Raw genomic sequence first — 26026 nt, forward strand, 5'->3', positions numbered from 1 at the left:
ATGGCGGCGAACGGGCGGCGAGACGACGACGAGCTGCCGGTGTACCTGGCGCGGCCCGGCCCGGCGGCGGTGCCTCGTCAGAAGCGCGGGGGGCTCTTCTGCAGCGTCGAGGGCGCCTTCGAGAGCAAGACCCTCGACTTTGGGGCACTGCGCGTTGGGCAGCGCCGCGCCCCGCCGCCCGCCCGCCCCGGCCCCGACCCCGACCCTCCGCCCGGCGCGGTCCCTGGCCCCGGTCCGACCACCGACGACCTCCGCGCCGCCTCCGGCGAAGAGCGGCTCCAGGACCCAGTCCCTCCGGACGACAGGGTAGGAGCCGGGGGCGCGGCGGGGCTGGGCCGGGGGCTGGGCGGGGTCTCGGGGGCGCCGCGGGGCCGCGGGTGGGTCCGGCCGCCGCTCGCCCCCGGGGCTGGCCCTGGAGGAGCCGCCGGTGCTGCTGCCGTGACTCCTCCGCCCCGCAGCAGCGCCGCGGCCGTGCCCGGTGCGCGAGCGCGGTGTCGGCGGTGTCACCTCGGCACCGGCGGAGTCAGAACCGCCGGCTCGCTCTGCTGCGGGAGCTCCTTTATACTTGCATGAAAGAATACCTGCTCCCGCGCCACCGAACATGGAAAAAAAACAAAACCAGTGGGGATTTCGGAGCTGTTACGCCAAAGCAGGCAGATCCTTGTCTCTCATGGGCACAAACTAGAAGTACCACTCCAGCAGCGGGGGGCGGCACATGGATCTGAAGTGGCAGTGGTGAAGGTATCACTAGGCGCAAAGTTTCTCAACTTACATCAAAGGGAAAGTGATAAACTTATCCATCCAGCTCCACAGTGTAGTCCTGCTGGAGGGTGAGGTGGCTTGCTGTGCTGGTTTTGGTCCTATTTGCACTTGGGCAGTTGGACAGGAAGATGCTTAAGTTAATAGTGTTGAGTGAACATCTTGGTTAGGATTTTAGTGGTCCTGTGGCTCATTTTTGTATCAGACAAGTAAAGCTATTTGCCGTTGTTGGTCAATAAGTTTGTTAGGGGCTGAACTTTTTAATAGCTGTCTTAAGGTCACTCTTTTTTAATGGTGAACAGAGGCAAACCCCTTTACCCCCTCCCCATTTTTGAAGATGGAATAAAAAAATCACCTGCATCTTAGCACAGAGAGGTGGAGTGGTTGCCTTCAGGTTCTGCAGAAAGCTCCACTTGGGTCTGGAGTGCAAACTCTGATAAACAGCAGACATTTGTGATCTGGAGCCTAATCTCACCAGTTTGAGCCTAGTGGAAGCATGGCAGTGAGCTGTGGTGACTTGAGCTGTCTCGGTTTTGGGGAGAAGCATCAGGCTGTCCTAAGTGTCCACTGTCTTGTGTAGGAATGTCTAGCTAGGCAATGCTTAATTTGAGCTTTCTTCATTGCACTTTAATTTCTTCAGCCTCTGCTTTTTGCCTTCTTACTGGAACGCCTCTCAGTTCATGTTCTTGAGCTTTGCTCCGTTACAGCTGTTTTACAGAGTCAGGAACAAAATTAACATGATTCCTGTCAGTACCAACCTTGTCCACGTGGTTTAAGTAGCAGCTGCAGAACTGACCACTTCATTAACAATTTTATGCTGCTGCTTGTTGGAAAAGGAACTGAAGCTCCCGACAGCCTGTCTGCATGCTTTGCTGTGAGCTTTTCTTTATTAGCTGTGCCAAAAATTCAAAAAGAGCCTTGTTCCCTTTTAAGGTCTTATGTAGACCCTTATCTCCGGTGTTTTGTTGCTGAGGATTTCCTTCAGCAATTCCTCTCTTCCTGGTGATTTCTGCCACTAGGTTTCTTCCTGTGAGGCCTTCAGCCGATAAGCATCAGGAACCAAACCCCTTTTATCTGCACATGCTGCATAGGAGGGTGGGCAATTTCATACGTGCATTTTTGTGTGTGCATGGCTAGAAGGAATTGTATGACTTGGTACTGTGGCTTTCAAGCTTTGGGGTGATTATAATAGGACAGAGTGATGGGAAATGAACTGTGCACACTGAGTCCCATTGCCTGCATAGCCACGGGGAGTTTGCCTGTGTTGGACTCTGCAGACTCAGGGCACACAAAGGCACTTTTGTCAAGGCAAATTGAACTTTGAATAATTTCACAGATTAAGAAACAGTGAGAGCTCAAGTCATCTACTCTTGCCCAAGTAACTTGTTTATTAGAGAAGCTGAAAGTAAGAGACTTGCCTGCACCCAGGGCAACAGACAGAGATCTATCTTCTAATTTTTGCAGTGAACAGTTTATTGGAAGTGCAACAGACCAGCACACCTTTTTTCTTTTTTCGTTGCTATTTTCTCCTAGAATGACATTAATTACAATCAAAGCACCAATGCTTCTACAGGGAGACATCTGCAGTGGATAAATGCCTGGTGATAACACGAGGTGTCATGCAACTGGACAGCATATTACAGACCCAGGCACATGGTCCAACCCTGTTTTGCTTTGTCACAAAGTCTACTGGAAGGACAAAACCTGGGCTGTGTATTGGGGCGCATTGAAGCCATGGTGGGGATATAGCTCAGAGAAGATGGGAGCTGTGCCTTTGCTGTGTCAGTGGGAGTTTGGGCTTTGCCAGTGGATTTAGGGACAGAGAGTGACAGTCATTAGGGTAGAGGCCAGGGGGACTACTGTGGAGGCCATGGCTATGGGGAGCTGCCTCTGTGGGCTGGTGGGAACAAGAGACGTGCCCTTCAGGTGCTCTTTGCTCAAAGCAGGAGGTCTGTTTCCCTGTCTCTTACCCTGCTGCTGAGTTCTGCTGCAGCAAGAGTCGTTGTTGCACAACACTTAAGATTTGGAGGAACAACACTATGGGGCCAGATTCAGTGCTGGTCTGGGCTATTCGCAGAGACCGTTTTTAACAGGACTGATTTAACTCGGTGCACGTTTTAATCAGGAATAGCCAGTGTGCACTCTACCCTTCTGAAGTGTCCTGTAGTTTTCTTTGTGAGCTGTCATGCCATTTGTTTAGCCAGAGTGGATTACTATGTTCACTTTACTATCATGAAGTAAAAAGAGAGTTTCTCTGTAGGTCACAGACAACACCCTCTGAATTCCTGTGGCCAGGATGTTCATGGAAGGCTGGTGATGCATGAGCAGGTACTGGAGAGCTGCAATACTGGACATCTGCAGAGGCAGCAGGGCTTTGAGGAGCAGGGAAGGAGCCTTACACTTTGTGCCTGGTGCCTGGGAAGGTCAACGAGAAGCCTGTGAAAGCCTCCTCCATGTTCCTCCTCACTGCTCAGCCATGCAGAGACCCTGCATTTTCACCCTCCTGTGCAGTCACACAGGCAGGAGCACGTGGTGCCAAGCCCCAGACACTTGGTCCTTCCTGCTGTATGGTTCTGCAGCTGAGTCCTCATTTCCAATACAACGGGCTGTGGTCCCACAAACATGGGGTTGTGGCTTCACCTCGGGGGCAGCTCCATTGGCTGGGGAGGAAGGGGAAAAGGAACGCAAGGGAAGCTACTGGGCAGTGAAAGCAGGCAGAGTTCATCCCTGGCAGGAACCAGTCCTTGGCTTTTTCCTGGCAGTCAGCCAGTGTCATACACATCTGATTGTGTGATACCACTTAGATATCACACTCTGGAGATGCAGGCAGGGCTGCCTCAAATGGAGAACGAAGCTTGGACTAACTTGATTCTTTCTTCCTTTTTCTGACACTTGTAAAATGTGCTCTGACTTCAGCATTCAGCTTTTTGGTTTCCAATGCCAGTAATTTATAGCAGGAGAGCCAAGCCAATGGCAGTCTGTGCCTCATGAGGCAGCTTGGCACAACCTGAAGTTGCGGTTGTGCACGGCCTTTAGCAGTTTAAAATCCCGAATTTGTGGAGGGGATCCTAAAGCACTTTGATAGCATTAATTCATCACTTCAATATCACCCCATTCAGCTGCTGTGTTTTGGTTTTACTTGTTCTTTTTATAAGATAATAATTTGGAATTACATTATCTCTGCTACTTTTACAAATAATAGGAACAAATCCAACCCACTGAACTAGTTCCTACATAACAAATGCAACAGTTAAACTTGCATTACAGTTCATGGAGTTGTATGCTAAATGTTCAGGTCTTTATTGAAAAAAATCCCACATATATGTATTTGTGTTTTTTAAGAAATCTGATCCTGAAGCATAGCAATAAGAGTCAGTTCTTTGGCTGCTCGTTCTAGGACAGAGGTTATTGCCAGCACTTAAGCAAAACTGCTGAGTTTGTTATCCCACCCCCCTGTTTAAGAAGACAGATATTGGATTCCGTGGGAGTTATGCAGCAGGGCTAGATTTCAAGAGAAATGAGGGATGCAGTTGATGAGTTCCTGCTTGCTGTAAAGAGCTTATGTTTTACCACAAAACTTACCCTAGCATGGAAGCAGTTTGATTTTTCACACTACCCTGTGGCAATAGTCCTTGGTTTCCTCCTGTCCTCATTCTCAGCTCTGGGTGGTCAAGGCTTTGGAAGTGGCTGGCCCCGGTGTGTGGGCAGTGCAGTGGGAGCAGGGAGCTGGCTGGCAGGACTGGCCTCTGGGGTACCTGGCCACTGCAGCTGGGGCACTGAGGCAGCAGGCCCATCTTGAACTGCCAGGGCTTTTGATATGATGCTGTGAGTGTTATTTGGGCTGATGTGGTCTTGAAAACGTGCTCTTCTCAGGACATGTTGGTCTTTATGGAATTTTTAAGTAGAAAAAAACCTGGGGTTTGCAGCCAGGTATAAAACAGAAAGGCAGCCCCACATTGACACAGCCTGTTTTCAGGCTGCTTAAAGCAGCTATTTCCAGGAACAGGGCAGGGGCTCTGGGTAGGCAGGAACTGGTTTGGGCGCACAGGACTTCCCACTTTGGTGCAGGGATGGTGCTTCTGTCCCTTGGATTCATTGCCTCTGAGGTAACTTAACCCCTGAAAATTCATCTGCTAGGGGAGCAGAGGGGATGGTTTCATGCAGAGAATATATATGGGAGGAGGAGATTGTATGCATGGGGACAGGCTGGCCTGGCAAGTTTGCTGAACATTATGACATTTGAGCCCGGATAGTTCCATGACTGGTGATATTCACTGAATGCTGGTTGTGCCTGTATAAGAGTCATTGATCACAGACACATAGAGCTGGTGGGATTTACTTTTTTCCTTTGCATTAGAGCTAGGTCAGAAGTCTCCTGGTCCCCAGAGAGGAGGGTTGACCCAGGCTGCTGAGCACTACAGTCAGAGCTGTGTTTATTTTGGTGCCAAAGTCCTTGCAGCAGTATGGACCTTCTATTCTGTCTTCATACCACTGGTGCTCCTCACCCTGCTTCTCTCAGTTGCAGCTGTCCACAAACACCTGGAGCATGAGGAGCTTTTGAGCTCTGAGGATTGCCATTTTAAGTAACTTTCAGACTGACCATGCTTCTCATAGAGGATATTCTGAAGCATGTGAGTAGTGCCTCACACACTGCACCTGGAAGAGTTCCTATGGAAAAAGTTTTTTCCGTTTTGAATGTTTTGGGCCCAGGGCAGAGTGTTTGATTGTATTTGTGTGAGTGTCACATAGCAACCATGAAGAAAGCACATCTCTTCAAACGAGGGGTCTGAAGTCACTGTGGCTGGCTAGCATCCAGGGGGCTGATGCAAGCTCGGCTCTTGAAACTGTCCAAGTGTTGAAGTCAGCAGCATCTGCATAGTCATATATCTATTATTAACTAATTAACTGCTGCTCTTTCTGTTACTGAGTCTAGACAAAAGTTAATGTGGCACCACCAGGCGTGGCGATACTCATAAACTTTCCAGAAAATGCATGAGTGAAGTTTTGAGAGGTTTGGTGATAGGAGTTGAGGCTCCAGCCAGTCTAATTTCAGTAGAGACCAGGACCTGTTCTTGACTCTTGTGACAAGAGCAGTGTGGTCTGGTACCTGATCTTCTCCCCACAGGCTTTTAGTTGCAGAGGCTCTGGCACAGCACTGCTCCCCCATTCCCTGCCTGGTGCTTGCAGACATCCCCTGCCCATGGATCTGCCATGGAGGGGGAGGTTTCCAGTCATCTCTTGCTGACTGCAAGACATGCTGACTGGGGTGCAGCAGCTCACCAGCAGTGGCATAGGAGCTGGAACAGGGAAACAGGAGGGCCCAGCAGCCCTTGCACTTTGTCAGTATTCTCAGTCCTGGTAGTAAGAAGTAAGTTGTTGAGCATCTGCTTTGACTTTGACTTCAAACTGGTGAAAGGTTTTTGAGTTTAGAATAAATACATATTCAGTAAAACTATCCAAGAACTTCAGCAGAAGCACGCAGAGTGACAGACTCGGTGGGTAGTAAAAGCTTTAGGCTGGGTTATGCAGAGCACATGGTACTGACAGTCCATACTGCTGTCACCCACTTCTCTCAGGGCTTTGTAGCAGTCAAAGCTGGCTGCAGTGTCAGGGGTTGTGCTGTGAGATGGCTCTGCCTGTGCACACACTGGTGAGCAGGGTGCTTGTCAGGCCCCTGATGCTGTTGTTAGGTTCTAGTTCAGAAAGCAAACTGGAGGGAGGGTTTGGGTGTTGGTCACCCAGGTCAGATGGCTTGGTTTTCTGCCAGGAAATAGAATTGGATTTACAGCAATGTCCTTGCCAGGTGTGGCTGTAAGATTTTCCTAGTGGAACTGCCTGGCAGCAGGATGTGTGGGAGCATCTTGCTGATGGTGTCCAAAGCTCTGCACAAGGGTGGAGTCGCAGCTGGCCTGGAAGAGAAAGAAAGGTTCAGGATGGTCGTGGTTCTTAGGACCTGCTGGCAGCACAATGGATTGTGGCAAACAGGAAAGGGTAGATGAGTTTGTCCCATTGTGGTACAGCTTTTGCTGGCATGGTCCTGGCCAGCCATGAGCCAGGCTTGGCATCGTCTGTTTCAGCACACTCTGAGTACTTGTGAATAATTCCACCGTTTAAACCTTCCTACCAAAGTCACTGCAGAGAAAAGGGAAGAAGTCCTTGGAAGAGTCGTTGCCAGCACTTGTAGTGTTTGCATGGCATGTATGATTCCTGGAGCCAGATGTGTGGTGTATTTTATTATTTTTTAATGTTTCCAATTCTTGTGCGTATGAAAGAAAGTTGAGGTGATGCAGGTGCCTGCCAGCAGCCCGAGACAGCCTATTCTGTTACAGAGCTCGTTATTGTACTTGTCAATGTTACCTGGAAAGTCTTGGCCAGCACAGAGCCCTGATTGTGGCTGCTCCCATGGGCTGTCCCCGCGGTCTGGACGGACACACAGACTGGACAGCGCTGGTGTCCGGGGCTGGTATGGGTGCCCGTTCCCGGTGCCCGTTCCCGGTGCCCAGGGCCGGTGTCGGTGCCCGTTCCCGGTGCCCGTTCCCGGTGCCCGTTCCCGGTGCCCGTTCCCGGTGTCCGTACCTGCCGGGCGGGGCGGAGCGGGCGCGCCCTGCGCGGGCACGGGCGCCCCCTGGCGGCGGCGGGCGGCGCGGTGGGCGGGGCGGGGTCGGTGCCGTCCCGGTGCGGCGGGCGCGGGCTCGGTCTCGCCTTTGTGAGGAGCGGCGCGGAGGCGGAACGGGCGGCGGGTCGGGTCGGGCCGGGCCGGACGGCGCGGAGTCATGTCGTACCAGGGCAAGAAAAACATCCCGCGCATCACGGTGGGTGCGGCGGGCGGGAGGGGCAGGGCGCCCCGTGGGGCGGGGGGAGAGCTCGGTGCCGGCGGCGCGGGTCGGAGCGGGGCGGCGGCGGCGGCGGCGCGCAGACAAAGAGCCCGGCGGTGCCCGATGCCGCTGCGGGGATTACCCCAGAGGATAACCCGGCGGTGGCTGCTCCCGTGGGGCGCTCCCCACGCTCGGTGTCCCCCCGAGCAGCTCCTCGGTCTCGCCGTACCAGGTGCGGCGGTGCCGCTGCAGCGCTCAGGGACCCGCCTGGCCCGCGGAGGCGGCGGCTGCTGGGTTGGCCCCGAAGCTGCGGAGCCCCGGTCCTGCCGTGCCGCTCCCTCGGGGGTTTTCCTGCTCTGGTCGCTGCCGTGGCAGCTCTGCTCCGCCGCTCGCCCTGCCGAGGCTGCAGACGGCTTGCTCCTGGGAAGGCAGTCTGGGCTTTTATCTTGTCGGCTGTTTGCTGGCTTCACTGTAGCTCCTCATTTCTCTGCTGAGGACTGCTCTGGCGCTCTGAAGTAAAAGGAAGAGCAAAGCACTTGACTTCCATTATTCTTTTGCATGTACAAATGTGAATAAAATGCTCTCAAAGAAGCACTAAGATCTTGACCACTGCAAAGAGAAAATTCTTTTGTCAGCTTAGATTCAGATGCTTTCACAAGCAGTATTATGGCTTTACACATATTGCTTTTCCTGTATCCTTAGACCACCATGGAGGCACCTCAGTTGCTGATGCAGGTGGGATTTCTCCCATTCTCTGGGGCTTTTTCTTTATGATACGCTGTATCAATATGTAGGGCTTGTACCTGCTCCTCTGGGATCCAATGGCAGCTCTCTCTCCTCAGTGGTAACAAAATCTTCCAAGCTGCTTCATTCGTCCCTGTTAAATCCTTTCCTTTTTTCCTGAAGCTGAAAATGCTGTGCTTCTGTCACCCAAGCAATGGGCAGGTTGGGCTTGCATAAAGAATGTATTGGAAAACTGGGTAATTGTACTTCCCAACAGCTATTGTTCCAACTGCCTAGTGTGTTTCTGGAGATGCAGAACCCTCCTGGTTCCTCTTGTACTCAGCAGTGCTGCAGTCAGTATTTGTAATTGATTTTTGCCAGTAACATCTGAAAAACCACAGTTTGCCTATTGTATCTATTTGCAGCAGTTTCTCATCTTTTCTAGGACAGCCATTTTAGTGGAGAGGCCAGGAGCATGAGTGAATGATGCATATGTTAGTGTGAGATAAATTTCTGTGCAAATTATTCCCAGCATGAGTTGTAAAAGCCTGGTCCAATGCTGCGTGTGACAGCGTGACAGGCAAGACTGTAGTCATTGATGGAAGGCTGGGAGGTACAGGCGAGTCTGTCAGCTGTGCAGTGCAGGAAATGCAGGGAGGGGAGGTTAGCCAAGGCTTTGGACTTCTCACTGATGGCTCCATCAGCTTGGTATGGATGTGTTGCTCTTCACTGTCTTGTATTGTGCACCATGTATCAGAGACTGCTAAACATGGTATTGCTTTTCAAATCTGTTCTGATGCTAGGGAGAATAGTAATTTCAGATCTTGTGTGTCTGTTGAGAGACTTTTTATTGGTTCCTTTTCTTTGGCTGCTTGGAAAGATAATCGAAGTGTTTCCCTTCTTGCTATGTTTTTCTGAAGAAAGAGAGGTGTAAGACTAAAATCTCTTGTCCTGATTTTACAAAATACCTGTTAACAGAACTGTTGGTTGAATCAAAATTACTCAGTCTTTGTGCTTTTGTCATAAAATCCTTTCATAGGTCAGGTAGACTGGAGATCTCATGGTGAGCCATGCCCACCCCAATGCCCCTACTGGAACCCACAAACACCATCTCTGTGATGTCTCTGCCACCTCTAAAAACAAGGAGGTCTGTGTGGTTTTGGCGTGTATGTTGTATCAGGTACACATGGGGAGGAAAGCCTCAGTTACTAACTAGACAGATTTTGGTAAACTGGTAGCTATCAGTATGTAATCTCTAAGCCACAAACTATAGGGAATCACAGTGTAGCTGGCAGCTAACTATCTCTCCCTATGACACTAGCCAGAGATTCTTCCATGCTGTTGTGTGGTACATTAGTAAGGAGTAAACATGAGCTTCTGATGAAACACCAATGCAATTAGTGTCTCTGCTTTTACAAAGGAAAAAGCAGTAAAACCATACACCTGCTTCTGTGCTCCCCTAATTATGCCCTAGTACTTTGTAAACCAGGTGAGCACTGTTCTTGACTGGGTTCAGCAGCCTTCTGGAAGTGCTGCCTGCCTTTCTTTCTGCAGCATCACTCTGAAAAATGTTAAGAGACCATCTGATACTTTGGGATCTCAGAATTACCAGATGATGCTTAAGGGCATCGGGAACAGAGTGTGGGCATGAGGGAATAGGTAATGGGTTTGAAAGCTTGATACCAAACGCAAACAGGCAGAGAGACAGGGAGAGTTCTGCATAAAGACTTACCAGCGTGGAGAGGTGTTGAGGGCTGGTGGTGAATCTGGCAGGTTTTGGCAGAGCTGTGCTGGAGAGAAAGCTCCAGGCTTGGCCTCGTAGGCATCCCTTGTGCCTGCAGAAATGGATCCTCACAGAAAGCACCACACCAGTGGCAGATGGGATGTCACTGGCTGCCCGAGTGCTTTGGAGGCACTGTCAGCAGTGGGGTCAGTGCCAGCGGTCAGGCAGAGCCGTGCAGCCACAGCCAGCGCTGCATCTTGCACCTTGGCCCAGAGGCTGTGCTGGGCAGTGCCCGGGGCTCAGGCTGCTCCTTCCTGGCCGTGCTCCCGTGGCTCCTGCTGCAGGGAGGCTTTTCCTTCTGCTCAGTGGCTCATGACACCGGCTGACGCTGGCTGGCAAGAGCTGTGGTGGGTGTACAGAGCCACAGTGAGCCCTGATATGGGAACAGTGCATTTATTGTGGTCTGGAGCAGCTCTGGTAGCGTGCACTGCAGAAGCCTGGCTATTAAATCAGCCTCATTTCCTCATAACTGCTTAATTATCTTCCTTCTTCCCCTGCTTCTTGACACCTGGGTGCACTCCTGAACCATGCCTTAGCCTACAGGCATGTCATTTGAATTTTCCTTATTCAACTTAGTTGCATTTTTTTCCTTTCAGTCAGTGGGTGGGTGCCGGTGCAGTCCCTTCCCTGTCGGGTGGGCACGGTGGGTTCTAGCAGTGCCTGATCTGCTCAATGGATGCCTCGTTTGTGTTTCAGCCACTGGGTCTCTCAATTTTGTGTACTGACAGAGTCAGCGCTGAGCAGCCCTTCACATCTACTACAGAAGGAGCTCTTGTGACTGTGGAGCAGGCATATTTCTTAAGCTCATATTAACAGTTTATTCAGTAATTGTCAGTGCGACAGTCTCCTGCCCCGTGCCGCCTGTGCCTGACTCCCTTGGCTTCCTCTTGACTGATGTGCAGGGAAGGGCAGGTCAGCATCAGTATTTGCTGACGCTCCCACACTCCAGTGAGAACCAGCTCCAGGAGTTCGAGAAAGCAAGTTGGGGAGGGCAAGACAAAAAAAAAAAAAAATGGAGGACTGTTAGTGGATCTGGGCAGGGAGACATTTTTTGTTATCGTGTCTGTGCTCAGGGTCCCCAGCCCCAAAGCTGAGCATCGCCCAGCATGTGCTCCACGGAGAGAGGTGTAGTGCAGCCGGAGTCTGGGACTGCCAGGCTAGCGCACACCAGCTGTCCTTGTGCCTGGCTGCTCCTGACAGGTGGCTGTCCCCAGGTCGCTGGTCAAGATCAGGATCTCCGTGTGCTCATGGAGGTGCGTCGGTGCAGGATGTTTGAAGGAGCTGTGCATGGGGGGCTGTGGCGTGCCCTTGCTTCCAGGCCCCCCTTAGCACAGTTTGGGCAGACCTCTGCCCGATGTGTTAGCTTGGGTCGGGGAAGAAGCGGGGCTGACCCTGGGTGTGCTTGTTGGAGAGGCCGGTGAGTGGCAGGAGAACCGAGGGAGCTCACCCGAGCTCTTTTCCCCGTGGGAGGCGAGGCTCCCTATGGGCTGTGCTGGGCGGGGACGGTAAATGCGCCTTGCCGGGATTGGGGTGTCGGTGCCGGGATTGGGGTGTCGGTGCCGGGGTGTCCGGCTGGGTGCCAGGATTGGGGTGTCGGTGCCGGGCTGGGTGCCGGGCTGGGTGCTGGGCTGGGTGCTGGGCTGGGTGCCGGCTGTCTGCAGAGCCGTGGGGCGGCCCTGGCCGGGGCAGTGCGGGCAGCCCGCGGCTGTTCACACCCGAGCTGCAGCAGGGCTGAGCGCGCCCGCGTTCCCCTCCTTTCCCCACCCAGTTCCTTTGTCTTGGCTTCGTGTGGATGAGATTGCTGTAAAAACGCACACGGGGCTCTGGGCTTTGGCTGCTACCGGGATGCAGGAATATTCTTTGCATCCTTCTGTTGACAGAAAGGAGGCTGCAAATTCCCACCACGGTGGCGGTACTTCAGAAATTGCCCCGAGGGTGGCGGATGGAAGACAAACCCATTTCCCTGCAGAGCAATTAACGACGCAAGAGCGTCACAGGGCGAGGCTGGCATGTGAGCCCTGCTGATGGCTCTGGTCTGCCCTTGTCCAGGCTCAGACTGTGGAAGGGGAGTGTATTTATGTGCCAAAACCTGGGCTGTGGGCGGCAGGGGTAACAGAGCGGAATGTAAGGTGTGATCAAGAACTGAAGAGTTATTGGAGGTGTTTTAAGCAGTCAGATAGACAAGGTATTCTCTGGCACAGCAGTCAGCCTATGTCACCTGCATCCACAGCAAGCATACATGAGATCGGGTGGTTTGCCCCTGTACTGCCTGCAGTGCAGACTTGTGCAGGTGGAGGTCGGTAGAAGAGCAGGATCTCATCCATCCCAGTTCCTCTGGACAGGGTCTGTTCCCCACAGGACAGTGCCCATCATCTCCCATCAGTGTATGCCAAGCTGTCTGGTCCAAAAATGTGAATGCGGGAGCAGCATAAGCACAATTCTGGTTGGGGTGTTCCTCTGTTGTCTGGCTGTGCTCCTTTGGAGAAAGCTGCTGGCCTCTTCGGTCAGTAGAAAGGAGAACAGAAGAGATGGTAAATCATGGAGTGCAGTCCAATGCCTCCTGGTCTTTGTATAGACCTGTGAAATGCCTCAGAAGCATTACTCCAAGCACAGCAGGAGAGTGACAGATTGCCGGCTGGATGCCTGTCCTGTTGGTGGTCTTTGCAAGGTGATAACAGAGGAGAGAGTAACTTGTCTTCTTTAATGCAACTTACTCTACATGGTATCTGGATAAGATTTAAAGACATGCCTTAGTACAAACCTGCTCTAAATGCTGGTGTGTGGCTCATGCTTCCTGCACAGTTATGTGCGTAATGTCCTGGCACAGGGAGCTTTTGACTTCTCTCTGTATTTTATGGAAGCATATTTGCTGTGTCCCCAGTGACTCTCCCTTGTGCTCAGTCTGCCTCAGTGGTGTTTTTGGCAGCCCCCTCTCCCGCTTAGAAACAGCTTTAGGAGTATGACATTTTCAATCCTTGCTCTTGTACTGTTGTTTGGAGTGTGAGCACAGGTCCAGTGACCTTTCTGCAGCATCAGTGGTTGAGGTGAGCAGTGGGAGAATGCCTGTACAGAGTGCTGAGAATCGTAAAATCATAATATATTGAGGGGTTGGGATGAACCTTAAACCTCCTCTAGTGGGACACCTCCCACTAGACCAGGTAGCTCAAGGACTTAACCAGCCTGGCTTTGAATACCGCCAGGGCTGGGGCATCCATAACCTCCCTGGGCAACCTGTTCCAGTGTCTGACTACCCTCCCAGTCAAAAGTTAACGAGGCATGTGTGTTACGTGCTACTGACAGCTGCTGTACTCTTCCCTTTTCAGAGTGATCGTCTCCTTATTAAAGGAGGGCGAATAGTCAATGATGACCAGTCATTCTATGCTGACATTTACATGGAGGACGGCCTCATAAAGTAAGTATGGGATTTCTGTTATTTCCACCTCCCCTTAAACCAGCTTCAGGCTGGGTGGTTATTGGCTTTTTGTGGCTGTAGTCTGTGCCCAACTTGCCAGGCAGTAAAATAACCCTCTCTATTCAGAGGCTTAACTCTCTGCAGTGTGTGTAAGCACAGATGTGATTGTCTGATGTGCACTCAGATGAACTCCAGTAACTGAATTGCAGTCAGGCTTACGGGATTGTGATACTGTCCATTGTACAGCAAAGTTGTGACTAATTGCACCAGGAACAAGGTTTATCTCTGGCTTCTGTTTTGCCTGTGTTAACCTTATTAGCATGAATGACCCCACACAGGATCCTGTTTGTTACCACTAACAAGGACAGTGCTGTGCTGCAAGTCATCTGCATCCTTGAGATTTCCAGGAATTGCAGGGAAACCTCTGGGTTCCCCCAGCTTCTCTGTGTATGTCTCAGAGCTGAAGGAATAGTTCCATTGTATAAAGGCATTGAAACTTGGCCAAAGGTATTGTGCTGGGACCATCTCCACACTTGGTGAGGTGAAAGAGCCATGATAGTTCATGGCCCTGACACTTGAAAAGGCATTGCTTGCTCTATGGTAAGAGTTAAATATCCAGCCTTCCCAGGGTAGTATATATTTAAAATCTAGCAGCAGATAAACACTTCAAGAAGTGTGATTGTATTTTTATCTGGTGGACAAGACCATTTGTGATTGACAACTGCTTGTACACAGGCAGGGATCAGAGCCAGCTTCAGGTGTTGCTGTCGTGCATGCTTTCCTTGGGCAAATCACTGAGCCTCAGCTACACCCTAGAGGCCGCAGAATTTCACTTCTTACAAATGAATTCTGTGAAGAATACAGTGAGCAATTAAAAACCCTTAGTGATGCATTCATCTCCATAAAAGCAGTGGGAAGAGCTGGCTTATTGCTGTGAGGATAGTAAAATGAGCAGTTCTGTCCACAGAATTTTTGTTACACTAGGGGAAAAAAACTGCAAAGTGACTCATCTTGAGTGAAATGCAAAAATGGAATTTGTTTCTCAGTTTTACCTCCCCAGTGTGCCAAGGAAATCAGTTTTCCACTAAAACCAAATTATCTTTAATCTTGGTTTATCAAGGAACACTGAGAAAGGCTTGATGAAAGTAGGATTTCTGAAAGAAGAGATTTGAAGTTTGAGTTGAACATACGGACTTATAAAAGGGGATTGAGGGAACAGGGGCTGAGAAGGGGAATGTTGAGGTTCAGGTAACTTGGCCTACAGGAAGGCTGGATATGTTGAGTTGTGCTTGAACAAGACAGGCTCCAGAGCACTGTAGTTGTGTATTAGGTTACTAGTGGATTTATGCTGGAATTCTCTAGATTTCTTGTTTTCAGAAGACATTTTTAGGTACTTGTGACTTTAGCTGCGTTCACTACAGTGTGACCCTGCTGGTAGCAAAGTGGTCCTTCAGGGTCACAGAAGAGACAAGGTGACAGGGGGGAACTGTGCATTTCTTGGGAAGACAGCGAGCCCAGAGCTTGCAGGCTGTGCTATGAGCCCAGCAAGCTGCAGCCAGTCAGGCTGGGCACTTGCTGAGCTATTTCCCAGCTCCCAGGAGTCCCTTTGCTCTAGGGACTTTGTGCTTTCAGCAGCATTGCAAGTCCCTGATAAGCCCTGAGCTGGCCTAGCAGCTGTGGCATTACAGTGGAAATCATCTTTCTCTGTAAATAAGCTCAGACTTGAGCCTTACTTAGGGTGGGCAGAAGGATGGGAGACAGGAGAGATTAGGGGTGTAGCTCACTTGGAAGCAGGGCTGGTGTTGGGCTTTGTGAGCGTGCACCCTGGGTGAGCAGTCAGGACTGCTCTGCTGGAAATGCATGCCAGAGCCTGTATGGTGTGAGGTGTCCTAGGCAGGTTCTCACCACACACTGCAGAGATCACCATCAGACCATACTCCCCAGCTCCCCAGCCCAGTGCCTGCCCCAGGCAGCAGGTGCCATCCAAGTCACTCGCAGAGGAGCTGGACAGATGGCAACCACCCCTGGACTAGGCACAGCATAGGTGTGAGCAAGCCAGACAATCCTGCACACCGCTGCAGAGTGGAGTGGTTTTGCTCCAGCAAGCCCAGGTCTGGGAGCAGGACAGAGTGGGGTGTTCCTGCTGGCAGGGAGCTGCCCTGGCAGTCCCTGGCTGAACTCTTCAGAGGTTTTGTTGTGGCTGGTTTTCCTTTGTGTGAGTATCTTGGTGTGATCTCATCAGGCAGATCGGAGACAACCTGATTGTTCCTGGAGGGGTCAAAACCATAGAAGCCAATGGGAAGATGGTGATCCCTGGAGGAATTGATGTCCACACTCGCCTGCAGATGCCATACAAGGGAATGACTGCTGTGGATGATTTCTTCCAAGGAACAAAAGCAGCTCTGGCTGGTGGAACCACCATGATCAGTAAGTGCAGCAGGCACGGCCTGTGCATGACACCATCCAGCACTGCTGCAGGATCATCCAGTTCTTTCTTTTTTCTGTGCTTTTCTCAGTCTTCTGTGTTTTCAAAGTTCATGACAGTGCATTCATATTTTCTGTGATCTCTGTCAATGCAGTCTAGGGAGTAAGGATTGGGATCAATCTTTGGATCCTTAGTAATGATGAAGTGATAGGACAGGAGATGTGTGTAGGACCCCTTGCCCTTGGAGAGCCTGTGTTGTGCAGTGCTTGTCTGCAGCCACTATTGCCCCTGGGACCCTCAAAAAGGAACAATGGCATAACTTCTCTGTTAAATAACAGTAGGGTAGCATGGTGCTCAGATGGCTCTGAGCAGAGGAACAGAGCCGTGTGTTGGCATCCGGCACTGCTTGAAAATAAATAGTGCTAATGAAAAAGGAAAGGGAAATCTGAGGTCCTTCCCTGGAGGATGCTATGGCTGTGCACTGGTTTGAGGTCCAGGTGTTGTCCTGTGCAGTGGTTACAGCTGTGTGCACTTCAGGGTTTCTTGGGATGCAGGAACAAGTGTTGATCCTCCCAATAAAGGGCTGGGTTCCTTTGTCCTTCCCCCACAGTTTTTCCTTCCTCTGTGCCAAAAAAATATGTTTCGTGAAATGGTCTGTGGCAAGGCGTGGAGATTCCATGCTGAGCAATAAAAGGTACATTAGTGTTGCAGTGCAGGAGGAGGCTATGTGCTAATGGGGTGGGAGTGGAGATCGGGAAAGGCAAGGCTCTTCAGCTTCCAGCCATTTTCTTAGCAGAAGCATGTAAAAACCCCTGGTCCTGTGCCAGAGGCCATTAAGCAAAGGCTCAGTGCACTTTCCTGCCAATAAATGCACTTGAGGGGCCAAGGCATGTTGTGAAGGTGATGGGATCCTCCTGGGAGCCGCCCTGAAGCTGTTGAAGAGACCAGCCCAGCCCGGGGTGGTGGGGCTGGCTGGCTGGGAAGCCCTTGGCCAGCCCTTGCCCTGCTGTGCCCTGCAGTGGACCATGTGGTGCCAGAGCCCGAGGGCAGCCTGGCCGAGGCGCTGGAGCGCTGGCGGGAGTGGGCTGATGGCAAAGCCTGCTGCGACTACGCCCTGCACGTGGACATCCCGCGCTGGAGCCACCGCGCCAGGCAGGAGCTGCACACCGTGCTCCAGGACAAAGGTTCGTGGCCTGCTGCTCCCTGACTGGCCTTGGCCAGCTGTCCCCTGGCCAGGGAGGGCAAGAAGTGGCTGTGCTGTTGGGTGTCTGTGGGGTCCTGCACGGCTGCCAGCAGGAGCTGTGCCCCACAGGGCAGCTGGTGGGGAGGGTGGCCAGAGCAGGCAGCCTAACCTGCCCAGCTCACCTCTCTCTCCTCTCTGCCCTGCCACAGGTGTTAACTCCTTCATGGTGTACATGGCCTACAAGGATTTGTACCAGATGTCCAACACTGAGGTGAGCCGCCCTGCAGCGCCATGGTTTGTTGATTCAAGGAGCAGTGGGGGGTGACAGCCGTGGTGGGCATGGGGCAGCTCATAAGGCTGGTGGCTGCTGCCCCTGGCCAGGCCTTGCTGCTCCTCCCCTGTATCCTAGCTGCCTGTGCAGGGCTGCCCCAGGCTGTGCTCTGGGCTGGCTGGGCCCTGTGCTGCAGGCAGAGGCACAGGTCTAGTATGGAGATCGCCAAGAGCATCTGCTGGTCCCTGCACGGCCAGAGCGCTGTGTGGCCTGGCTACACTGGGTCCTGCTGCTGCCTGGGCCAAGGGTGGAAGGGCCATGAGGGGTGCCAGGGCCATGGGCAGCCTGCTCAGTAATCATTTCTTCTTGTCTCTCTTCTAGCTTTACGAGATATTCAGCTGCCTGGCAGAGCTGGGTGCCATAGCTCAAGTTCATGCAGAAAATGGGGATATAATTGCACAGGTAACTTCTTCTGGCATGCAAGAACTGAAAATCTCTTATCAGGCAGATCTGGTGTGGGGCATTAGCAAAATGGCTCTGAAGCTGGACATTTTGTGCAAGGTGATATCCTTGCTGTTCAGCAGCAATGTCAAAGTTAGCAAGATTTTTTGTTGTGAATACATTGTGCGTAAGTGAATCTGATATAGTGCATTAGCAATTACCTAAATGGAATTGAGTGTCCATCAAGTGTGATATGTTTGCTCCAGCTGCAGCTGTCTTCAGTGTGGAGAGGCAGAGACTTTTGCCTTGCACATTACAAGCCAGGAGAGGTAGAGTCCATTGAGGATTGCCTTGGCAAGAGAGACTTTCTCCCTGTAAACAAACAGGAGGCTAATGAAGCTGGATTTGCAAGGCAGGTGTTGTGAGGGATGTGGTTTAGTGATCAAATGGGTAGTGTGTATTGGCCCGCTGTGTTGTAATTGGTGCTGGATAGCAGAAGGTCCAAATGTTTTGATTCTCATTAAGACACAGAAGACATTGCTCAGTTAAGCTCTGCAGCTATTTGTTTTTTTCTCTCTTTTGTTCTTGGGAGTTGAAGGAGCATGAACCAAGAGATTATTCTTGGAGTATCTTTTCAGACTACAAGAATCAGTTTTTGTTAGAACTTTTAGAGCCATAGTGCACAGTTGGATGGCTCTTTCACATGAAAACCGAGTGGTAAGAGGAATTGTATTGGCCAGAGCTTATTTCTATTTTAGCACCTGCCTAATCATAAAATGCCCCAAAATTACTAATTGATAGCACTTCACAGGCCTGGAAATTGGAGAGGAGGGGAATTTTGTAGCCCATTTTTGTCTCCACATTGTGCTTGTTTCATTGAAGAGGTTTAAGTCAGTTCCTGCCCTCCCATTTCCCCAGGTTCCCTCCTTCTCTTTCAAATCCCTTAAGGGTACAGCAGTCTCTCACTGTGCCTGATGGTCCCACAGGACATAGGATGTTGATGGTCCTGAGGGAAGGCCTTGACACAGAAGGGATCTGCTTTTTTGGTTGATAGTTTCAGTCCTGTAATATCTCTCTGTTCTTTTGGTGTCCTAGGAACAAGCCAGGATGTTGGAGATGGGAATAACAGGCCCTGAAGGCCACGTGCTGAGCAGACCTGAGGAGGTAAGATGCAGAGGACAGTCCAGCCTTGCTTCACTGAAGAGTTTTCCCAGGCACAGTAGGGCTCAGTGTATTTAATGTGGCCAGGCAAGCACTGAGACAGGAGAGAGTGTGTGTACATCCAGGAGTATCCATTTATACAGGCAGTGCTGGCTTTTTCATCATCAGCCCAGGAAAGAGCAAGGTACATGTTTGTGACAGACATTTCTCAATCTTGCTTGAGTTGCCCAGCAGAGACAGAAGCTCTGAGTTTCACAGAGAGGAATCAATCAACCAAAGTGCTCGTATGGCTGTAGCAGCCTTTGAGGCTGCACTGGGGGCATTTGTTTTATATAGGTAACTCCATAGGTGTGAGAAGCCTAAGAAGAATCTAATAATGAGTTTTAGTTTCTCTGAGAATTCACTGTTCCCATCTAAGTGCTGATAGATTCCAGCCTGTTCCTGCTCTGTATCTGCTTAGTCTTTAAAGTGTGTTTCAGAGTCAGATGGACAAAGTGTTTGGTAGAAGGAGTGGGAGGGAAAGAGAAGGGGAATTCCCTGGTTACAAATCATTGTCAGAACACTAATGAGATTACTTCTAATTTTAGCTTGCAGGGATTTTTCTGTTTGGTCCATTAATATGAGTTGAGTCTAATTTTAGATAGGTTTCCTTCACATAACTCCCTGCTGAGAGGTGCTCTGACTTCCCACAGCATGTGAAAGAAGAAAACAATAGGAATTTGGTACAATAGCAAAGTTGAGCAGGGAAGCACAGGGGCAGATTTGTACTTCAGGGCCTGCTGAAATAAAATCAGTTGGCTTAAATTAAAAGTGTAGGAAGTTGGCTGTATTTGAGCTAGCAACAACATAAATGGCCTTGTGTAATAACAGTACTTTCTTGGAAATACAAGAGTGTAAAGCATTTTCCTGTACAGGGAAGAGTCTCAGTGTCAAACACAGTGGCTCCGAGTCCCTCTTGTTTTTATGACTCTAACCTGTTGCCACTAGTTGGCAAGCTAAGGTGCAATTACGGGATGCTGTGGTTGTGCCCAGATTTGAGAACTGTCCTGTTACCATAAGCAGTGCAGATCTCATCCAAAGCCAATAAAACATTGTTAAGTGTTTGATTTTGAAATACCATTAAAGCATAAGGCAATTGAGAACAGTGCAAGGCTGTAGATATTATCTGTTCAGCCAAATCCAGGTCTCATTGTCTTTGAAAATAAGCAGTGTCCTTCCAGAACATACTCTACCTGAGAAGATGCTAGATGGAGCACAAATGACCCTGCTGCCCCACAAAGCCTGCAGGCAGATGGCAAAGCATTAGGAGAGTGGTCTGTGGCTCCGTGGGTCTTCTCTGTCCTGGAGGGACCTCAGTGGGACTTAAAGACTTGTTCTTCTATCAGGTGATGGTGGGGACTTGGTAGGGCAGGATGATGCTGCTCCAGATTGTAATCTGCTGTGAGGGATATTCAGTGATGGCTGTTTGCTCCTGTCCACATGTTAAACCCCATCAACTACTACAGCACATAAGTACGGTGATAAAAAATGGCTTCTCGCTTAAATTTCTATTTAAAGAGTCTTTAAGAAGAGAAAAACCTCTGTACAGCAAATAGATCTGCAGAAGTCTGAGAGGTGTAGGAGTGCATGTGTGTCTGGATGCAGTGCTCTGCTTCTCTGCCCTGGGACATTTTGGCTGGCATGGTCCCAGGCATTGCCCGGAGGGCTGGATCATTGTGTCTTTTTAAGGCTTCTGTTTTGAACTTTCTCAAGCGAACACTTGAAGCCAAATTGTAGAGCAAACACTTGGAGAACTCTGGGGTTGAGCTCAGGCTGAGCACAGGCTGATGTAATAGTCCAAAGATATCCCTCCTGGTGGAAATGTGCCTCCACTGACAGCAGGACAGTGAGATGGGTGGCTGTCAGCAGGCTGGGGCAAGCAGCAGCTGCACTGCAGGATGGCCCCAGTGCCTGCCAGCTGTGCACCCTGCCCCGGGGGTGCCAGGCGACATCTGGTTAAAGCTGCTGCAGCCGTGGGACAGCCTGGAGCAGGGGAGTCTGTGAAAGGGTGGACCTCCCTCCTGCCTGGCATCAGCCTGCAAGCTGTGCTGGCAGGCTGGGCAGCAGTCCCTGGGCTCCGTGGGCTGTCGGGAGAGCTGGGACCAGGCAGTGGAAAAAACAGCAGATGCAGCTCTGCTGGTCCCCGAGCAGGGTTCAGGCAGTGCTCCTGTGCCAGGCGTTACTGTGTTACTGTAGCCTGCCTGTGGGCCAGGCCCTGGGGAAACAGAAGCTTCCCCCCCGTCAGGTCTCTGTGATTAAACTGCCCTGGGGAGTCAAGGGTAAAAGTGAGGGCACAGGGTGTCGACAGCAATCAGTGGTGTGCTGAGAGTGACAGGGGCTCCTCCCTGCCCAGCCAGTGCTCCTCTGCAGCAGTGTGCCATCCTCTCTTCCAGCTGGAAGCAGAAGCTGTCTTCCGGGCCATCACTATTGCCAGCCAGACCAACTGTCCTCTCTACGTGACTAAAGTGATGAGCAAAAGTGCTGCTGACCTCATCTCACAAGCCCGAAAAAAAGGTGAGTGGCAGCTCATGCTGCACCAGGATGCTGGATTATGTGGTCCTCACGTCCTTGTGGTTTTGCCAAGGTCAGCACTGTGCTTCCTCTTCTGCCAGGGAGCAGTTAGCTTAGGAGTTTGCCTGACTTGTGAAGGGCACATGCAGTAGGCCACATGGAGCCACCTCCTGTTGTCAGTCAGGTAACATCAGTATGTGGGGCACAGGTAGGAGCAGTGCTTTAAACACCACAGTTTGTCTGCAGCTCTGAGGGGCTCAGTGTGGATACTTGTTCAATGCCCGTGGGTTGAGCTGCTGCATATAGCTGTGGCCTCCCTTTGAAGTGCTGGCCCCTTGGAGCTACTTGTGTGCCTTTCTGGTGGCTGGGAGCTCCATTTGTCAGTGGTGGTGGAGCACAGGGATGCCCCACAAGTGTGGGCATGTGCACAGCTCTGTTGAGTGGGCTCTGTGCCCCTGCCCCAGGAGCTGTGAAGGGGGATTCTGGTGCACAAGGATTTGTGCCCTTGAGCAGGAGGACCCTATGGTGATGTCATGGGTCTGTGTATCCTTGGGACATGGCAGGCTGCTGGTAGTGCTGTGGAGCAGAGAATGCCACCAGGCTCCACCAAAACACTGTTCTTTCTGTGCCCTTCTCCAGGCATTGTGGTGTTTGGTGAGCCCATCACAGCCAGTCTGGGGACTGATGGAACACACTACTGGAGCAAGAACTGGGCAAAGGCTGCAGCATTTGTGGTCTCTCCGCCACTGAGCCCAGACCCAACCACTCCTGACTACATTAACTCCCTCCTGGCCAGGTAAGTGACAGCTCTGATGGGGGTACTGCTAGGGGAAGATGGACTCTGGATAGGGAAGAAAGGTTAGTCCAACCTGAACCACTTCACTGTAGGCAGGTAATGAGCTGAGCAGTGAAATGGCTCTGACTCCAAACTGTGTTGGTTTATCCTCGAGAGTGGAGGGAGGACACCATAAGCATAACATCACTAGTGAGAAAAATACCAGTGGCTATGAATAATTTTAAATGCCTTGAAGAAGACAAAGAAATGAGGACAAGCTGAAACAGACTTGTCAATGGAATGATTTTCCAATCTGGAGAAGTGAGGAATGGCTGTCTGGATTGGGATGCTGCAGGATACTGCACCAACGTGGAGAGCGTTGCAGGTTTTGCAGGCTGGTGGGACCCCAGTCGAATACAAAGCAGATGTATTCACACACCTATACAGGTGAGCAGTAGCAGAGCCTGCAGAGTGCAGGAGACCTTCAGGAACAGCTCCTGCACATCTGGCTGGGATGGCAGGTTGTTTCTTCATCCTGAAGGCAAGAGGATAAAGAAAGTATTTGTTGAAAACAAAGACAAACAAGGAAAGCACTTCAGCAATTTGCTGTGACCTTTCACAGTTACACTCCATCCTCTCACTGGCAAGGCCAGTGCAGCAGCTGAGGACGCTGCACATTCCTGGCCCTGTGAGTGCCATGGGTCCATCTCACACCACTCCAGCCCGTGTTTGTACATCCACTTGTGCACGTGCTGCCTGCTCTGTTAGCCAGGGGATGGCTGACACTGAGGGGGTTGTAAATGGACATGCCCTTTGAGGTAATGTTGGAAACATCTGTACCAAGATGAACAAGGGATGAACAGTCACTAAGAGGTGTCTCCAGCAGGGCGCTTTAGGATAAACCTGGGTTGTGCCAGAGTGGAGATGCTGTGTCTGGGTGTAAGAGAAATGCCAGTGCATTTGCAGTCTGAGTATGCAGCTCACCCTGCTTTTTGCTGTGGTCAGTGAACAAGGGATGCCTCAGCACATACTGGATGTATGATAAAGGTGCAGGTCTTAACAACTGGCAAGGAAATGCAAGCCCTGCTCCTGAAGTAGTTTCTAATCCTTACCTTCCAGTTCCAGTTTACCCCAGACCTCAAAGAAGTCACAAGCAATTCTTGGTCCCTGTAGCTCATAGGTGTCTGTCCTGACACTTTTGCCATACCATTTTCTGTGAGGCTGCAGCAGGAGGAGAGACCATAAGGTTGCAGCTGGGCTGGATGGCTTGTTTGTCTCCAGCAGGAGGCATGCCGTGTCGTCATTCTGGGCCTCTATCTGTACAGTTCATCAGACATATGGCAGAAATTATCAGAGGAAGATAGAGATTACCAGTGGATTAGGGCAGATTTGCAGCCTCCAGGAGAGTCACTGTGTCTGCACTGTCCAGGTGCTTGAGGCCCCTTGCCTCATGCAGGGGCTGGGGCCGGTGGAAGTCTTCAGGCTGAGGGACTGTGGAAATGAGGGTACAGAGTCAAAAAAATCTGAGCTGGGGGCTGTCTGTGGCCAGAGGAGATGCATATCCCTCATGTCTCTGTTGCTATCTGACTGTAAGTGACTGACAGTGGGTTTGTTCCACCCCTCTTCAGTGGTGATCTGCAGGTGTCGGGGAGTGCTCACTGTACCTTCAGCACCGCGCAGAAAGCCATTGGAAAAGACAACTTCACAGCGATCCCAGAGGGAACCAATGGCATAGAGGAACGAATGTCTGTCATCTGGGACAAGGCAGTGGTGAGAGTCCCACCAGGGAAGGGGCAGAGTGGGCAGAGGTGGTTGCCATCTCACACACCCATGCTACTGCCCCTCAGAGCTGGGCACCCAGCTTGTTCCCTCTCTGGCTTTGAGAGTCAAAACAAGCTGGAGCAGGAGAGGTGGCTGCCACAGGCTTGGGGTGAACATCCAGAAGCTGTAACTGTCCCCCCAGTTCTTGGTCTGTCTGGCACTAGTTAGTAAGATCAGCCTCGGAAGCTTGGGCGCAGCCAGCCAGCACCTTGTGTGGGAGTGAGGATGGTGCTTCTCTGGGCTCTTACTCACTCTTTCCCCACAGAAGGACTTAGTTCTCTTTGTGTGTGAGCAGGCCACTGGAAAGATGGATGAAAACCAGTTTGTGGCTGTGACGAGCACCAATGCTGCCAAAATCTTCAACCTGTATCCACGAAAAGGGAGAATAGCAGTGGGCTCGGACAGTGATCTGGTTATATGGGATCCTGATGCAGTAAAGATCATCACAGCGAAAACCCATCAATCTGTAAGTGCTCTGCTCATCTGTGTGAACGCTGGAGGGTGATGTGTGTGCTGTTTTGTAGATAGGTTGCTGGGAGCTTGGTACTGTCCTTCTTGACTCTGAGGAGGAGGGACCGAGCCCAGGCTGCAGGTAGTGCCTGTTGTGACTGGGGGTTGAATGTCCAGGTGCCCTAGGGGCTCATGAGGCTTTTTTCACCCTGGGTATTCTTCCCAATGCAGGTGTAAAGACACACATTCCTTCTTACCTTGGTTCCTCTCCCAGGCACAAATATTTTTCCTGGTTTTGCCACAGTGCTTTGTTCATGCCTTACCTCAAGCCTACATCCTGCTTTTGTCTGCTCTTAGAGTTCTTCCTCACAATGAGCTTCAAACCAGCAGGTCCTGGTTCATGCTGGGAGCCCTGGTGGGCTTTTACTGCAATGAGTGATCTGCAGGAGGCCTCTGAGCAGGCAAGGCTGTTAAAGGTGTCTTCTGCCTGCATTGGTGACTCCAGCAGTGAGGTGTAGAGACTGACCCCCCCTGAGTGGGCAGGCAGTGCTCTTGTCCCTCCTGACCATCATCCTGGGCTTGCTGCAGGTGGCTGAATACAACATCTTTGAGGGGATGGAGCTCCGTGGGGCCCCGCTGGTTGTCATATGCCAGGGGAAGATCATGCTGGAGGATGGCAACCTGCATGTGACCCAGGGGACTGGGCGGTTCCTGCCCTGCAGCCCTTTCCCTGACTACGTCTACAAGCGCATCAAAGCCAGGAGGAAGGTGAGGAGACGGGGATGCCAGGAGACAGAGCTGGGATACTGTTAGCCCAAATTGCCCTTAATAACTGATTTCCATTGCTGTTCTTGGTGGACCCTGTAAGCAGTGCTCCGAACTGCTGGTGTATTTGGAATGTACAAAATAGCTGAGGCTTGGATAGGGAGCCCTTTGTGTTAGTGGTGTGCCATGGAGGCAGATGCTCCTCAGGGTTAGCAGTCCTTATCCTGTCCCGCAGCAGGAATCGAGGGAAATGCTGTTTAAAATTAAAAGATTGGCCTAAATCGCCTTCTCCTCCCCCATTTGTGCAGCATAAACCCCATCTGGGTGACAGCCTGTTGCACTGGCTCTGCACACTTTACAGGGCAGTGGGGCTGTGCCAGGCCTCAGTGCTGCAGGACTTAGGGTGCACAGCAGTGTGAGATCCTTCTGCAGGGGGACTGAGGAGCTGATGTTCCCTGGGCTTAGAGAAGTGTCACTGTCCTCTTTCCTCTGGTGACAGATGGCAGAGATGCATGCTGTGCCCCGGGGCTTGTACGATGGACCCGTGTTTGACCTGAGCACCACCCCCAAGGGGGGCACCCCTGCGGGGTCAACAAGGGGTTCCCCCACACGTCAGACACCGCCCATCAGGAACCTCCATCAGTCTGGATTCAGCCTGTCAGGTGAGCACATGTGCTGGCTGGGCTGGCAGG

At 51.4% G+C, this 26026-nt stretch overlaps 1 protein-coding gene across 2 annotated transcripts in view; it reads left to right on the forward strand.

Annotated features, from left to right (window-relative positions):
• The window catches only part of DPYSL3 (dihydropyrimidinase like 3), a 27100-nt gene continuing 1074 nt past the window's right edge, over positions 1-26026 (forward strand). The window contains exons 1-13 of one of the 2 annotated variants that reach the window (XM_088174067.1): positions 1-306; positions 13404-13492; positions 15735-15919; positions 16937-17101; positions 17310-17371; positions 17753-17833; positions 18908-18976; positions 21406-21526; positions 22163-22319; positions 23927-24068; positions 24415-24585; positions 25158-25337; positions 25834-25996. In XM_088174067.1, the coding sequence (XP_088030193.1) occupies positions 1-306; positions 13404-13492; positions 15735-15919; positions 16937-17101; positions 17310-17371; positions 17753-17833; positions 18908-18976; positions 21406-21526; positions 22163-22319; positions 23927-24068; positions 24415-24585; positions 25158-25337; positions 25834-25996 (1891 nt within the window). Of the gene's footprint in view, positions 307-7416; positions 7572-13403; positions 13493-15734; positions 15920-16936; positions 17102-17309; positions 17372-17752; positions 17834-18907; positions 18977-21405; positions 21527-22162; positions 22320-23926; positions 24069-24414; positions 24586-25157; positions 25338-25833; positions 25997-26026 lie in introns of those variants that run through there. The other variant, XM_088174068.1, reaches the window with a different exon arrangement.

This window comes from Sturnus vulgaris, chromosome 15, assembly GCF_052056855.1.
Source record: "Sturnus vulgaris isolate bStuVul1 chromosome 15, bStuVul1.hap1, whole genome shotgun sequence".
Classification (NCBI taxonomy): Eukaryota; Metazoa; Chordata; class Aves; order Passeriformes; family Sturnidae; genus Sturnus; species Sturnus vulgaris.